Source organism: Budorcas taxicolor, chromosome 12, assembly GCF_023091745.1.
Source record: "Budorcas taxicolor isolate Tak-1 chromosome 12, Takin1.1, whole genome shotgun sequence".
In the NCBI taxonomy this organism is placed as follows: domain Eukaryota; kingdom Metazoa; phylum Chordata; class Mammalia; order Artiodactyla; family Bovidae; genus Budorcas; species Budorcas taxicolor.
This window is the reverse complement of record NC_068921.1, coordinates 74,827,951-74,842,444: the sequence shown is the minus strand read 5'-3', so window position 1 is coordinate 74,842,444 and position 14,494 is coordinate 74,827,951. Positions and strand designations below refer to the sequence as shown.

Below are 14,494 nucleotides of genomic sequence, written 5' to 3'. Positions count from 1 at the left end.
AAAGATACACTTCCTGTATCTTTTTGATCCTTGACCAAATGGTTTCTTTTTCCGTAACAGAGACTGCATTTACTAACTCAAGTTGGGAAATTCATTTCACTTTTAGAGCATTTATACAGCATTGCTGGAAAATGGAAAACCGGGAAGAGAAGATACAAGTTGTTTCAAACTATGAAAGAGATAGTTCCATTTATTTTTCTTAGAGAAAAATGTTCCACAATAGCAGTTTTCAAATTGTGTGTGATGAGATCAATTTAGTGGATCAAGAGGAACACTTATAAACAACGATGTAAGAAAAGAATAATACAGAAACTATAATAATAGCAACACAGCAAGTGTAACTCTTGTTTCATGAAATTTTGGTTTCAGTTATACGTATTTATATCTGTATGTGCATTGTAAAATGTATTTCCGAGAGCCATGATTCAAGAAAATGTAAAAGCCCCTCACTGCTGACTGAATACAAAGAAGTAGATAGTTTCTTAAAAAATATTCTTTTTGACAGATAATAACAATTTTAAAAAATAAGACATTGATGAGAGAAAATGAAGGAAAATCTAAGATCGCTCTGTACTCAAGGCCTAGAAGATTATTCTTAAAATGTCCATACTACCCAAAGCAGTCTACAGATTCAATTCAATCTGTATCAAAACTCCAATGGCATTTTACACATAAATATAATAAACAATTGTAAAATTGTATGGAATTACAAAAGACCTCAAATAGCCAAAGGAATCTTGAGAAAGAAGAACCAAGCAGAGGCCATCACACTTCTTGATTCCAAACTATATTACAAAGCTACAGAAATCAAAACAGTATGGTACCAACATAAAAACAGACATATATTAATATATCAATGGAACAGACTAAAGAATGCCCACACATATACGATCAACTACTTCACAGCAAAGCAGCCAAGAATATACAATGGGAATGAATAGTTTCTTTAGGAACTGGTGCTGGGAAAATTGGACAGCTGCATGTTTGGGAATAGAACTGGAGTATTATCTTCCATCTCAAACAAAAATCAACTCAAAATGGATTTAAACACAAAACCTAAAACCATAAAACTCCTAAAAGAAAACATAGGGTGGTAAGCTGTTTGACACTGGTCTTGGTAATAAGTTTTTGGATTTGACATAAAAAGTGAAGGCAACAAAATAAATAAAAAAGAGTGGGACTACATCAAACTAAAAAGCTTCTGCACAGCAAAGGAAACCATCAACCAAATGAAAAGGCAATCTACAGAATGGAAGAGAACATTTACAGATCATATACCTTATAAGGGGTTAATACCCAAAATATAAGAGGGACTCATACAACTCAATAGAAAAAAAAATCCAATTAAAAAATGGGAAGAGCATCTGAACGGACATTTTTCTGAAGGAGACATACAGATGACCAACAAGTACATGTAAAGGTGCTCAACACTGCTAATCAGGGAAGGATGTATCAAAGTCACAATGAGATGATCACCTGTTAGAGTGACTATCACCCAGAACACAGAAAACAAGTGTTGTTGAGAATGTGGAGAAGACAGAACCTCTGTGCACAGTGGGCAGGGATGTAAACTGGCACAGCCACCATGGAGAACAGTATGGAAGCTCCTCAAAAAATTTAAAAGAGAACTATCATACGATCTAGCGATGCCACATTTGGACATTTACATCTGAAGAAAACAAAATCACTATTTCGGAGAGATACACGCGCCCTCAAGTTCACTGCCACATTATTTACAAGAGCCAAGACATGGAGACAGCCTAAGCATCCACTGATGGACAGGCTGATAAACGAAATACGGCATATATGCAAAACAGAACATTACTAAACCATAAGAGAAAAGAAAAAAAGGAAATCCTGCCATTTGAGACAATATGGGATAGAACTTAAGGGTATTCTGCAAAGTGAAATAAGTCAGGCAGAAAAAGACAGATACTGTATAATTTCACTTACATAGAGAATCTTAAAAGAAACAAATAAACCACAAAACTGAACTCAAAGATACAGAGAACAGAGGGAGAGTGGTTAATGGGCGAAGGTGGTTAAAAAAAAAAAAGGTATACGCTACCAGTTATAAAATAACTAATAAGTTAGCCCTGGGGAGGTAAGGTACAGCATGGTAATAATACTGTATTGGATATTTGAGAGCTGCAAGAAACCTAAATGCAGATCAGGAAGCAAGAGTTGTAACTGGACATGGAACAACAGACTGGTTCCAAATAGGAAAAGGGGTACGTCAAGGCTGCATACTGTCACCCTGCTTATTTAACTTATATGCAGAGTACATCATGAGAAACACTGGGCTGGAAGAAGCACAAGCTGGAATCAAGATTTCCGGGAGAAATATCAATAACCTCAGATATGCAGATGACACCACCCTTATGGCAGAGAGTGAAGAGGAACTAAAAAGCCTCTTGATGAAAGTGAAAGTAGAAAGTGAAAAAGTTGGCTTAAAGCTCAACATTCAGAAAACGAAGATCATGGCATCCGGTCCCATCACTTCATGGCAAATAGATGGGGAAACAGTGGAAACAGGGTCAGACTTTATGTTTTGGGCTCCAAAATCACTGCAGATGGTGACTGCAGCCATGAAATTAAAAGACGCTTACTCCTTGGAAGAAAAGTTATGACCAACCTAGATAGCATATTAAGAAGCAGAGACATTACTTTACCGACTAAGGTCCGTCTAGTCAAGGCTATGGTTTTTCCTGTGGTCATGTATGGATGTGAGAGTTGGACTGTGAAGAAGGCTGAGCGCCGAAGAATTGATGCTTTTGAACTGTGGTGTTGGAGAAGACTCTTGGGAGTCCCTTGGACTGCAAGGAGATCCAACCAGTCCATTCTGAAGATCAGCCCTGGGATTTCTTTGGAAGGAACGATGCTAAAGCTGAAATTCCAGTACTTTGGCCACCTCATGCGAAGAGTTGACTCATTGGAAAAGACTCTGATGCTGGGAGGGATTGGGGGCAGGAGGAGAAGGGGATGACCGAGGATGAGATGGCTGGATGGCATCACGGACTTGATGGACATGAGTCTGAGTGAACTCCGGGAGTTGGTAATGGACAGGGAGGCCTGGCGTGCTGTAGTTCATGGGGTCGCAAAGAGTCGGACACGACTGACTGACTGAACTGAACTGAAGGGAGTAAACCATGAAAGTTGTCAGCACACACACACAAATTCTACCTATGTGTAGTGACAGATGTTAACTAAACTTACTGTGGTGATTGTTTTGTAGTATATATGTGTATCAAATCATTATATTTTATGAGAAATAACTTCTAAATATTTTAAGTTAAACCTTTAGAATGTTTTTGTCCTGGGTAATTTTACTGAGTGAAAAAAACCCTACAACAATTACAATGTATATGTCAATTATCTCAATAAGAATAAACTTTAAAAACCCACAAAATCATTAATCAGCATACTTCCCCATAAAATACCAATCTGATTTGTTTCCAAAACAAAAAACAAAACAAAACCAACAATCCATCCAATGTGACCAGTGAATACATTTCAGCATTTTGATTTAAAGAATGTGTAATTTACAAGTATACTTTATTCACATGCTGCAATCTGTTTTAAATAGCTTATTCGGATAGAGTTCAGCACTGTATGATAAGTTCATTTCCAACATTAAGTAATGAAATACATCAAACTGCAAAGAATCCCAATGCTGTTCTGTTACTAGATCTCCCAAACCATGTCTTCAATATAATATGCTGCTGACATTTGATTCAGATAACCAATAACCTTATTCTGACTCACATGCTGGGAAAAAAAAAACAACTTATTTCATAGCGGTGACCTTTAATTTAAACTGAAATTTATTAAAAATCAGGCTAATATAGGTGTCTGTTTTTTATTAGAGTTTTCCTACAAGAATAAAAGGTGAAGTAGTTGAAATATTAGGTCAGACATTTCCAAAGAGGTTTCAATCTTTTAGAAGTATAATTTAAACAGTATTTAGTACTCTGTGTGTATGTGAGTTGCTCAATCATATCTGACTCTTTGCCACCCCATGGACTGTAGTGCACCAGGCTCCTCTGTCCACGGAATTCTCTAGGCAAGAATACTGGAGTTGCCATGCCCTCCTCCAGGGGATCTTCCCAACCCAGGGACTGGAGCCAGGTGTCCTGCATTGCGGGCAGATTCTTTACCATCTGAACCACCAGGGAAGCCCATTCAATAGTATACACCATGTCAAAATCTTAGAAGCTTTAATCTTTAAGGTTATCAAAATATGTGTTTTAATATATTTTGATAACCTTAAATCTTATCAATATATTTTACTTATATACTTTACTGAAATGCAGATGTCTAAAATCACAGCATTGTCATTATTGATATCATTGTACTAAAACGCTAGATCTGATAAACCATAAAAGTGTGTTTAAGAAATTTTTCTGTCAGGCTGAGAATGACTTTTAATTTAATGAACCACAGCGGTCAAAGGGCTTCCCTGATAGCTCAGTTGGTAAAGAATCGGCCTGCAATGCAGGAGACCCTGGTTCGATTCCTAGGTAGGGAAGATCCGCTGGAGAAGGGATAGGCTACCCACTCCAGTTTTCTTGGGCTTCCCTTGTGACTTAGCTGGTAAAAAAAAATCCTCCTGCAATACGGAAGACCTGGGTTTGATCCCTGGGTTGGGAAGATCCCCTGGAGAAGGGAAAGGCTCCCCACTCCAGTATTCTGGCCTGGAGAATCCCATGGACTATATAGGCCATGGGGTTGCAAAGAGTCGGACGCAACTGAGCGACTTTCACTTTCACAACTGTCCAAGTTACAGATAAAAAGGCAAATATCTACATGGTAGATTTCTGTACGCCATTAATATTTCATAAGCCATTTCCTAGAGAAATCCACTCTCTTCATTTTAACTTCTGCAATTATTCCGTCTCCAACAGTTTTATCTTGGGTTAAAGTCTACTCATATTCAAACTCAAATATTTTTCCCCACAAATGTGGGGTACATTTTATACTATAGGCCAGAAAAACATAAGGACATGAGGAAACAGTAGGTAAGAACAGATGGAGAGAAAGGGGGAAGCCCCAACAGGGCCAGAGGAAAGCCTAGAATGGGAGCCACCCTTCTTTCCCCAGGGGTTCAGGTTCCAGAGACGATGACTGAGAGAGAAACCATAGGAAGGAAAAGTTATCCTTGGGAAAAAACCTGAAGCATGGTATGCCTGGTGTTATGTAAAGATCACTGCTTAGAAATATGTATGAATATCTAATGTATGTACCTGAATGTGCCATGTATAATTTCTGAAAAGATGTCATACAATTAGACCACTCAAGGGTAGTGTTACTGGGAAACTTAGAAAGATCCCAGCTGTCGTGGCTTTTCCTGTCGGTTTTGTCATCCAGACATATCTTACTAGTTCCTACTCCTTAACGTTTATCAATTATTGGCTTTTTCCTAAAGGAGAGTTAGAAGGTCAGTCAGTGTCCTCTGCCTGCCTGAAGACTTCTCATTTCAGTGGCCGGTCAGATTGCCTTTCGAATCATCCATCTGTTCCATTTGCCAGAGGATTTATCCATTTGGGGAGGGCTTCTATCTTTCATCGGTGTGCAGGGGCATGGATGGCTGGCTAAATTCATTTTTGCCCTCTCTACCTTTAAAAAGAAACTGTAATGATTCCCCTGATTAGAGATTTTATTGATACGATGATTACAAAACCTTAACTAGATTAAGATTTGCAAGTCACAGGCTGCTGATTCTTTAAGATTCATAGCAAACTACTTTTTCCCTTATCGTGCTAACTAGACAGAGGTATTCCCAGAAAGCTGGGCTGGAGGGACATCATCTACAAAGTGAACTCAAAAAATTCTAATCCTGGGATGGTAAAAAGAACCCGACTCTACTGTAATTTACTCTAATTTTACATTGCAGTCAAACCAAGTTCCCCTTTCGGGGGAAAAAAAAAACTCTGGGCTGTAAAAAGATGACTCATATCTATTAGGCTCTGTACCTTGGAGGAGCTCTCAATTACAATTTTGGTTTTCGGAGGGATCAAACCAGGCAAGGTAGTGTTTGGGGAAGAAGGAGCTGGTGGCAGACTCCAGAAATCATTTATCGGGACAAACAGCACCGGATGTATTTCCTGGTTTTAGCTCTATGCGCCAAATTACTGCGGGTCAAGATCTATGCTTTAGCAATTAGCAATCCATCTCTACCGTAGACCAGGCTTTTTGGCAACTTGCTGTGAAAAGAAAAAGGGCAAACAACCAGCTGGTCACTTAAAAGTGATCTCTCAAATGATAGAGAAATATAAATAAGAATAGTAAAAAAAAAAAAAAAAAAAAAGTCACTCACTCACTTGGGTAGTACATATTAACCACCCCTTTCCCCAGTTCTTTTTCCCAGTCTTAAAGCGCGCCATTTCTTCTAATGTAACAAAGTCTCCCCTAGGTAACTTGCAATTCTCAAGTTCTATCCTTGGCCATGTACATTTTATTTTCTATTACTGGCCACCCACTTCCGTCTCGCTATACTCTATCCAGAAGGTCTTGTCTACTCTCCAAGTCTGAATTATGATGATCTCGAGTCTCTGTATTTATTCATACATAAACTGACCTTTCAGGCTTTATTCCAATATCCTAATTGCTTATTAGGTGCATCTATCTGGATGATTACCATCTCCAAAGGTGAAAACATCTCCTGCAGCTATTCCTCCCTAATCCTATTCGCTCATGTTCAGAATGTGAAGGTTACTTTTGACCTTTCCCTCATCTCTCCCCCTAAGTTTGATTAATTCACATTGTTTGCATCCATTCTTTCCTTTCTGTTCCAACAGACACTGTGCTAACTCAGAATCTTTATATGAGATTCTGACAAGATCTTACAACTCTTCCTTCTGACTCTGGTCTATTATCACTAAGCCAGAATCTATCATATCATCACCATATTACCATTTCAGCAAGAATCTTGATCATGCTCCTTGACTACAAGATCAAGTCTGAAAGTCTTTAACCTTCTGTAATTCAGCTTTGCATATTAATATTTAGCCTTACCTCCTCTCACACTTTATATAAATTCCTGGTTTAGCTAATCTGGTCTACTTAACAGTCAACAAAGAGGAACTAAAATGCCTCTTGATGAAGGTGAAAGAGGAGAGTGAAAAGATGTCTTAAAACTCAACATTCAAAAAACTAAGATCATGGCATCTGGTCCCATCACTTGATGGCAAATAGATGGGGAAAAATGGAAACAGAAACAACCTTTATTTTCTTGGGCTCCAAAATCACTGTGGACTGTGACTACAGCCATGAAATCAAAACATGCTTGTTCCTTGGAAGAAAACCTATGACAAACCTAGACGGCATATTAAAAAGCAGAGATATTACTTTATCAACAATGGTCCATCTAGTCAAAGCTATGGTTTAGATCTGAGAGACATGTATGGATGTGAGAGCTGGACTATAAAGAAGGTTGAGCGCCTAAAAATTGATGCTTTTGAACTGTGGTGCTGGAGAAGACTCCTGAGAGTCCCTTGGACTGCAAGGATATCAAATCAGCCAATCCTAAAGGAAATCAGTCCTGAATATTCATTGGAAGGACTGATGTTGAAGCTGAAACTCCAATACTTTGGCCATGTGATGGAAAGAGCTGAGTCATTGGAAAAGACCTTGATCCTGGGAAAGACTGAAGGCAGGAGAAGGCGATGACAGAAGATGGGATGGTTGGACGGCACTGCCGATTCAATGGACATGATTTTGAGCAAACTATGGGAGATATGGAAGGACAGGGAAGCCTGGCATGCTGCATCCATGGGGTCGCAAAGAGTGGGACATGACTAAGGACCTGAACAAAACCCCCTATGCATTTCCCATGCCGTGTTCTCCATCTGGACAACGTCACGTTCCTAATTCGTTAAGGTTATTACTAAACTACCTCTTTTCTGGTTGCCCTAAGCAGAGAGAAGTATTCTCTTAGAGTTGAAGGGAGACTGTCTACTCCAGCTACAAAATGGACTTTAAAGAATCACCTCCTCTCTCTGTAAAATTCAAATGCTTGGGGAAACTGAGGCCACTAAAGTAATTCTTTCTTTGAACACTAAATTTTTTCAACATATTTTTCTTGATTGTTTCCTAAGTGCCAGGAGCTGTGCTAGCCACATGGCATTACAGTTTAATAAGAAAGACTGATTGTACTTAAGTATCACCCAAATATTTAAACTTTGATGAGCACTACCAGAAGAGGGGAAGCACAGGGTACCACTGATGTCTGAAATATGTGTGGTTGAGGGAAGGGGTGAGGCATGAAGTCAGTGTAGTGTGGGAAGACGGGAAGGAGGAAATTCAATTTGGGAAGATGAGGAAGGCTTCCCTGAGGAGGAAATCTTTTATGTGTGTGTTAGTGATTCAATCATATCCGACTCTTTGCTACCCCACGGACTGTAGCCTGCCAGGTTCCTCTGGCTTTGGAATTCTCCAGGCAAGAATATTGGAGTGGATAGCCATTTGCTCCTCCAGGGTATCTTCCTAACCCAGGGATGGAACCCGGGTCTCCTGCATTCCAGGCAGATTCTTTACTGTCTGAGCCACCAGGAGATGCAGATTCAATCCCTGGGTCGGGAAGATCTCATGGAGAATGAAATGGCAACCCACTCCAGTATTTTTGCCTGGGAAATCCCACAAACAGCGGGGCCTGGCAGGCTACAGTCCATAGGGTTGCAAAGAGTCGGATATGACTCCGCGACTAAAAAACTACAACCACCAAGAGGAGGATTTAACTGCAAAAGGCAGGTGATTTCTACATGTAGAAGGAATGCCCAGAAGACAGGCAATTTTGAGGAACTAAAAGGACCTAAAAGGAGGTCTGGGTACTCAGATGCAAGGGGCGAGGAAGGTTGCCAGAGGTGAAGCTGGAAAGGCCAGGAAGGATGAGAGCATGCTGAGCCTGGTCATGGGGAGGATTTCTGGGCTTTATCTTAAGACAAGCCTTGGAGAGCATGTTCCAAGATAGTTCAAGTCAGGACCACAGCTTACCCTGGGAGGAATGGGACAAGCACCCATGACATTAGAAAGAATTCGAGTTTTATTTCAACTGAAATATATTCTATATCCCCGCCACTCTTCCCTATGTGTTTGATCTCATCCAAAGTCAATTTCGAAAAAAGAAAGCACGGGAATTTATAAAAACCATCATTTAGTCGGCCCGCTAGGCTTGGATAGGAACTTGCGTATGCACTTTCCAAATGTCCTGTACTTTTCCAAAGTTGCTTTATGCCACTTCGCGTTTATAAAAGACCCCTGTTAGTACCTGTTTTTGATGATTTTTGCTTTTAAAAGTGAAAAATGAAAATGGCGTTCAGCATTTGGTTTGATGTGAGCAGCTAAGAAGTAGCACTACCCTATCAAGGAGAGAGGCACCCCCAAGCTCCCTCCCCAGGAACCACTCAGCATCTCAGCATCAAGCTGCCACAGCTTTGAACTGTGTCTGTGCACATCTGAGCTTTACCTAGATTTTTTTGTGTGTATCTGTAAGCACGATGTGTCCTAAGGTAACCACTTCTTTACTTTATGCCATTGTGGCTTAGGAAAGGTTTCATAGGAATGCTTTCCTTTCAGATGGGGCATGGGAAATCTGTGTATGAATATCCATGAACCTATGACTACTCTTTTTCCAGCAGTCATGTATGGATGTGAGAGTTGGACTATAAAGAAAGCTGAGCACTGAAGAATTGATGCTTTTGAACTGTGGTGTTGGAGAATACTCTTTCGAGTCCCTTGGACTGCAAGGAGATCCAACCAGTCCATCCTAAAGGAAATCAGTCCTGAATATTCATTGGAGGGACTGATGCTGAAGCTGAAACTCCAATACTTTGGCCATTTGATGCAAAGAACTGACTCATTAGAAAAGACCCTAATGCTGGGAAAGAATGAACTCAAGAGGAAAAGGGGACAACAGAGGATGAGATGGTTGGATGGCATCACTGACGCAATCGATATGAGTTTGAGTAGGCTCCAGGAGTTGGTGATGGACAGGGAGGCCTGGTGTGCGGCAATCCATGGGGTTGCAAAGAGTTGGACACAACTGAGCGACTAAACTGAACTGATAGACACTTTTATATTTTCTAGAAGCAACACTCAACACAAGACACACTCCATTTCACTGTTGCCCACGCATAGATGGTACAGTTAAAGTTACATGTCCATTCTGTGGCCTTTCCTGCAAGATCCTTAATAAGCGAAAATATTTTAAAAGAATACCAACAAAATTTTTCCAAGGATCACTATCACTTTTTTAGTATTATCTTGGGCTTCCCTGGTGGCTCACATGGTAGAGAATCTGTCTGCAATGGCAGGAGACCCGGGTTCAATCCCTGGGTCAGGTTGATTCCCCTGGAGAAGGGAATAGCTCCCCACTCCAGTATTCTTGTCTGGGAGATCCCATGGATAGAGGAGCCTGGGGGGCTACAATCTATGGGGACGCAGAGTCAGACATAACTGAGTGACTAACACTTTACTGGTCTATACCAGGTAATGAATTTCAAAATGCAGCCACAAATTTATTTCCCCTAAAATAACATTTAAGCAGACAAGGAGACAAAGTTAAATAACAGCTGGCATTTTTATGTTCAAGGTATTGCGCTGGATACCTTAAAATGTATTACCTCATTTAATATTAACAAAGACCTCTGAGAGGTGCATGCACGTGTGTGTGTTAGTCGCTTAGTGGTGTCCAGCTCTTTGCGACCCCATGGGCTGTAGCCTACCAGGCTCCTCTGTCCATGGGATTCTCCAGGCAGAAATACTGGAGTGGGTTGCCATTTCCTTCTCCAGGGGATCTTCCTGACCCAGGGATCGAACCTGGGTCTCCAGCACTGCAGGCAGATTCTTTGAGAGGTGCGTGCCATACTCTTAATTCACAACATGGAAGCTGGAGCTTAGAGAAGCAAGTGTTTTCCCAAAATATTTACACCTTAGACCTCCACTGTCCCATATGTTAGCCTTGGAGCCAGGTGTGGCTGCCAAGCAACTGAAATACAGCAATAATACTGTATAAATACTGAAATGTGCAGTAAGTATAAACAGAACCCCAAGTTTTGAAAATTTAGTATGCAAAAGAAAATGATGAAAATACCTCAATTTCTGAATACTGATTAGATGTTGAAATGACAATATTTTATAGTGGGTTAAATAAAATTTATTATTAAAATTAATTTTACCTGTTTCACATATTAAAAAAAAAATTCAGCTACTAGACATTTCAAAACTACACATGTGGCCCACAATTATATTTGAATTGAATAGTACTGCCGTAGACGAAAGGCTGCATAATTGAATTTGTCAGTAAATGCCAAGTTCAAAGGCAGCCTGGTGTAGAGGAAGAGAAGAGTACATGGATTCATGCAGATTTGGTTTAAATATCCCCTCCACCAGTGACTAGTTTTTGGCAAAAAATATCAACCCTCTCTACATTTCACTTATGTCATCAGCATTATGGTGATATTAAACATCCTCAAACAACTGTTGTATGTAATATGTAAAGCAGCTAACTGGCAGAGGGGAAAGAACAACTACAAATACCTCCTACAGCAACTGCTTAAAAATTGATCCTCAAAAAGAATAGAAAATGCACTTATTTGAAAATCACATTTTATTCTTTAAGTGGGAAAAGTTAAAGAATCAATACACTGAATGCCTGCTCTAGCATAATATATGCATAATAGATACTGTATTATACATAAAATACACAGATTCTTTCTTTCAATATTGTTTAAAATATGCTATAGGCTGGGAGGCCAGATAATGAGGTTAGGGTGAGGTAAAAAAAATATCAGGACACAGATAGGCCCAAGTGGTTCTTACAGACAATTATCTTGAGCTTATGAACTCCACATCAGCTGATTTTTTTCAACCTTTTACATCAGGAACTAAGACGAGTGAGTAAAATGACATCAGGGCAAGTGGAGTGTTACTTTTTTTCTTCCTGGGTCATACTGCAAACAAATAAATTGTTCCAGTACACTAAGTTCAGACTAACTCATTACTGGTGATCTCAAATATACCAAGAGAAACTACAAAATCCTGTGAACTATACTATCCAATGACATTTTGCCCTATTCTATCCCCTAGGCTCCTGTCAAGAAGTTTGCACCGAGCATGTGACTTTATCAATGTATGTATTATCTGTATATATGTAAATGCGAAGAGTGGAGCAGTTGGGGCATTTACTTAAATGTGATATATGTATACAGCCTAAGATTGACATGTGACAATGTGTTTGATTGCCCTGTTCTCTAGGGATTTTTTGTTGTTGTTAATAGACCAGGGGAAGTGTTAAAGATTTGAGCCTCTTAATATCATATACTTTAACACCCAAAGTATTCCTATGTTAACTATAGCAATTAACTTTAAGAAAATGATACTGAAGTAAAAAAAAAAAAAGCTATCAGATTCAGATCTTAGAACATCATCAGAAACCATAAAAATATTCACTTTATTCTAGTTTGAAATTTAATGGAAGAAGTAATATACAAAATTTTAATTTACCTATTAAAGTGCATATTCAATGAGTTAAAGGTCAGGGGGCACTTCACGAGAGGGCTTCCCCTTTGATCTCATATGTGGCATCAAAAATCTGCTTCTTGTAATGAATTTTTGAACAACCCCTGACGGCACATGACTTGGTATTTGCTCTTTCAAAATGAGTTGATTCAACTTGGCTAAAAATGAGATTACGTCTACAGTACACTTACAGCTAGCTTTCAGCCAATGTCTATTAATTTAGGGTTATAGGTAGAATTGGGTAAGAAAAACAAAATTACACTAGATCAAAATTATTAGCAATTATTAATAATAAGAATCAGACAAACCAGTAATGTGCACTTAACCAGTAATTAGAAAAATTTGCCAAAACTCTGAACTGAGGCATTGCATTTCTGATTCTTGAAATTATAGGAAAAAATACAATCAATTTAAGAGAATACAAATATTATAAGCCATTTCAGCTACCAGCCATATTTTCAAAATGCACAGTTTAGAGTAAAAGAGTTCCTATCAGGAAAGTGCTTATTTCCATTAACTTTACATTAGCTAATATTTGAGTCACACCTTTGAAGAAACTTGCTTTATTTTCAGGAATGTCTCCCCCTCCCCCCTTTTCTTTCTTTCTTTTTTGTTTTTGAGAGGAATAAGGCAGCTAGACTAAAAAAAGAAAAAAAAAAGTTGTCACATTCTTTAACGGGAGTGGTATATTTGTGCTTCTATATACTAGAATATACTCTATCGATTCCACTGAGCCAAGTCTTCAAATAATATGATAATCTGTCTTTCAAGTTTCATCTTAATTGCAGAGTTCATTTTTGTTCAAACGCCCTGGCACCATTCAGTCTTCTATGAAATGAGAAAGGTCTTTTTCCTTCGGACTTGACATGTTTACCACGTATGTGTGAGCAATTTTTGCTGTCATCTAACTGCAAAGGTCTTTTTATTGTTGTTGAATCTGAAAATGTCTCCACTATACTTGCACAGCTGCCCTCTTCCCAGCAGAAACCAACCCGCCCCTCTCCCCTCTGCGAGTTTTAAACTTTCTTTGCTTTGGGGGTTCTGCACAAGCGCTACTAGTAACAACCAAGAGACAAAGAGCTGTGCTTGTGGGATGCCAAATTTGAGTTGTGAAACAAAGCACTCAAATTTGAGATTCAAGAGGATGAGGATGATGCTGGTAAAAAAAAAAAATTATGATAAAGCGTTATGATCCTAGAGCCGTCTCGCTAGACAGCTCCTCCAGCCCACGGCCACCCCAGAGCACGCGGGAGGGAGTTCTGATCCCCGAACAGGAGGGCTGCGGGGGCCCCACCAGCGAAGCCCCCTGCCCGCGCCCCCGGCCCTCTCACCGCTTTACTCGGATGATCTGGTCCCGCATGGGCTTGATGTCCTGGAAGCTCTGCTGGTTGACGAGGCTGTAGACGAGGATGAAGCCCTGGCCGTTCTTGATGTACAGGTCCCGCATGGACGCGAACTGCTCGGTGCCCGCCGTGTCCAGGATCTCCAGCACCGACGGCGACGAGTCCACCTCGATCTCCTTGCGGTAGAAGTCCTCGATGGTGGGGTCGTATTTCTCGATGAAGGTGCCGGTCACGAACTGCACGGTCAGGGCGGATTTGCCGACCCCGCCCGAGCCCAGCACCACCACTTTGTACTCGCGCATCGTCCCTCCGCGGCCGCCGCCGCCGCCGCCGCCCGCGACATAGACCTACGCCCGCCTAGCTGCGCGCCCGGACCCTGCGCCGGCGGCCGGCCCCGCCGACTCCCGCGGCCGCCCCCACCTCACGGCCGCCGCGGCCCCCCGGGCGCCGGCGGAGGTAAGCGCAGCCCTGGGCATAGGGGCCGAGCCAGGTTGCAAAGCGGCCCCGCGGGCGCCGGCAGGCACTGAAGGCGAGCGGGGAGCGGGAGCTAAGGAGCCGCCCGAGCCGCCCGAACCGCGGGCCCGCAGTGCCGCCCGCCCGGCCGCCCCGCCCCTCGCGCCTCCACGCCCAGCTCC

The 14,494-nt window shown here is 41.0% G+C and overlaps 1 protein-coding gene across 1 annotated transcript in view; it reads right to left on the bottom strand.

The window, feature by feature from the left end:
* The window catches only part of RAP2A (RAP2A, member of RAS oncogene family), a 37,798-nt gene extending 23,637 nt beyond the window's left edge, over positions 1-14,161 (bottom strand). The window contains exon 1 of the mRNA XM_052650285.1: positions 13,848-14,161. Coding sequence (XP_052506245.1) covers positions 13,848-14,161 — 314 coding nt within the window. The remainder of the gene's footprint in view (positions 1-13,847) is intronic.
* Between the last annotated feature and the right edge of the window lie 333 nt (positions 14,162-14,494).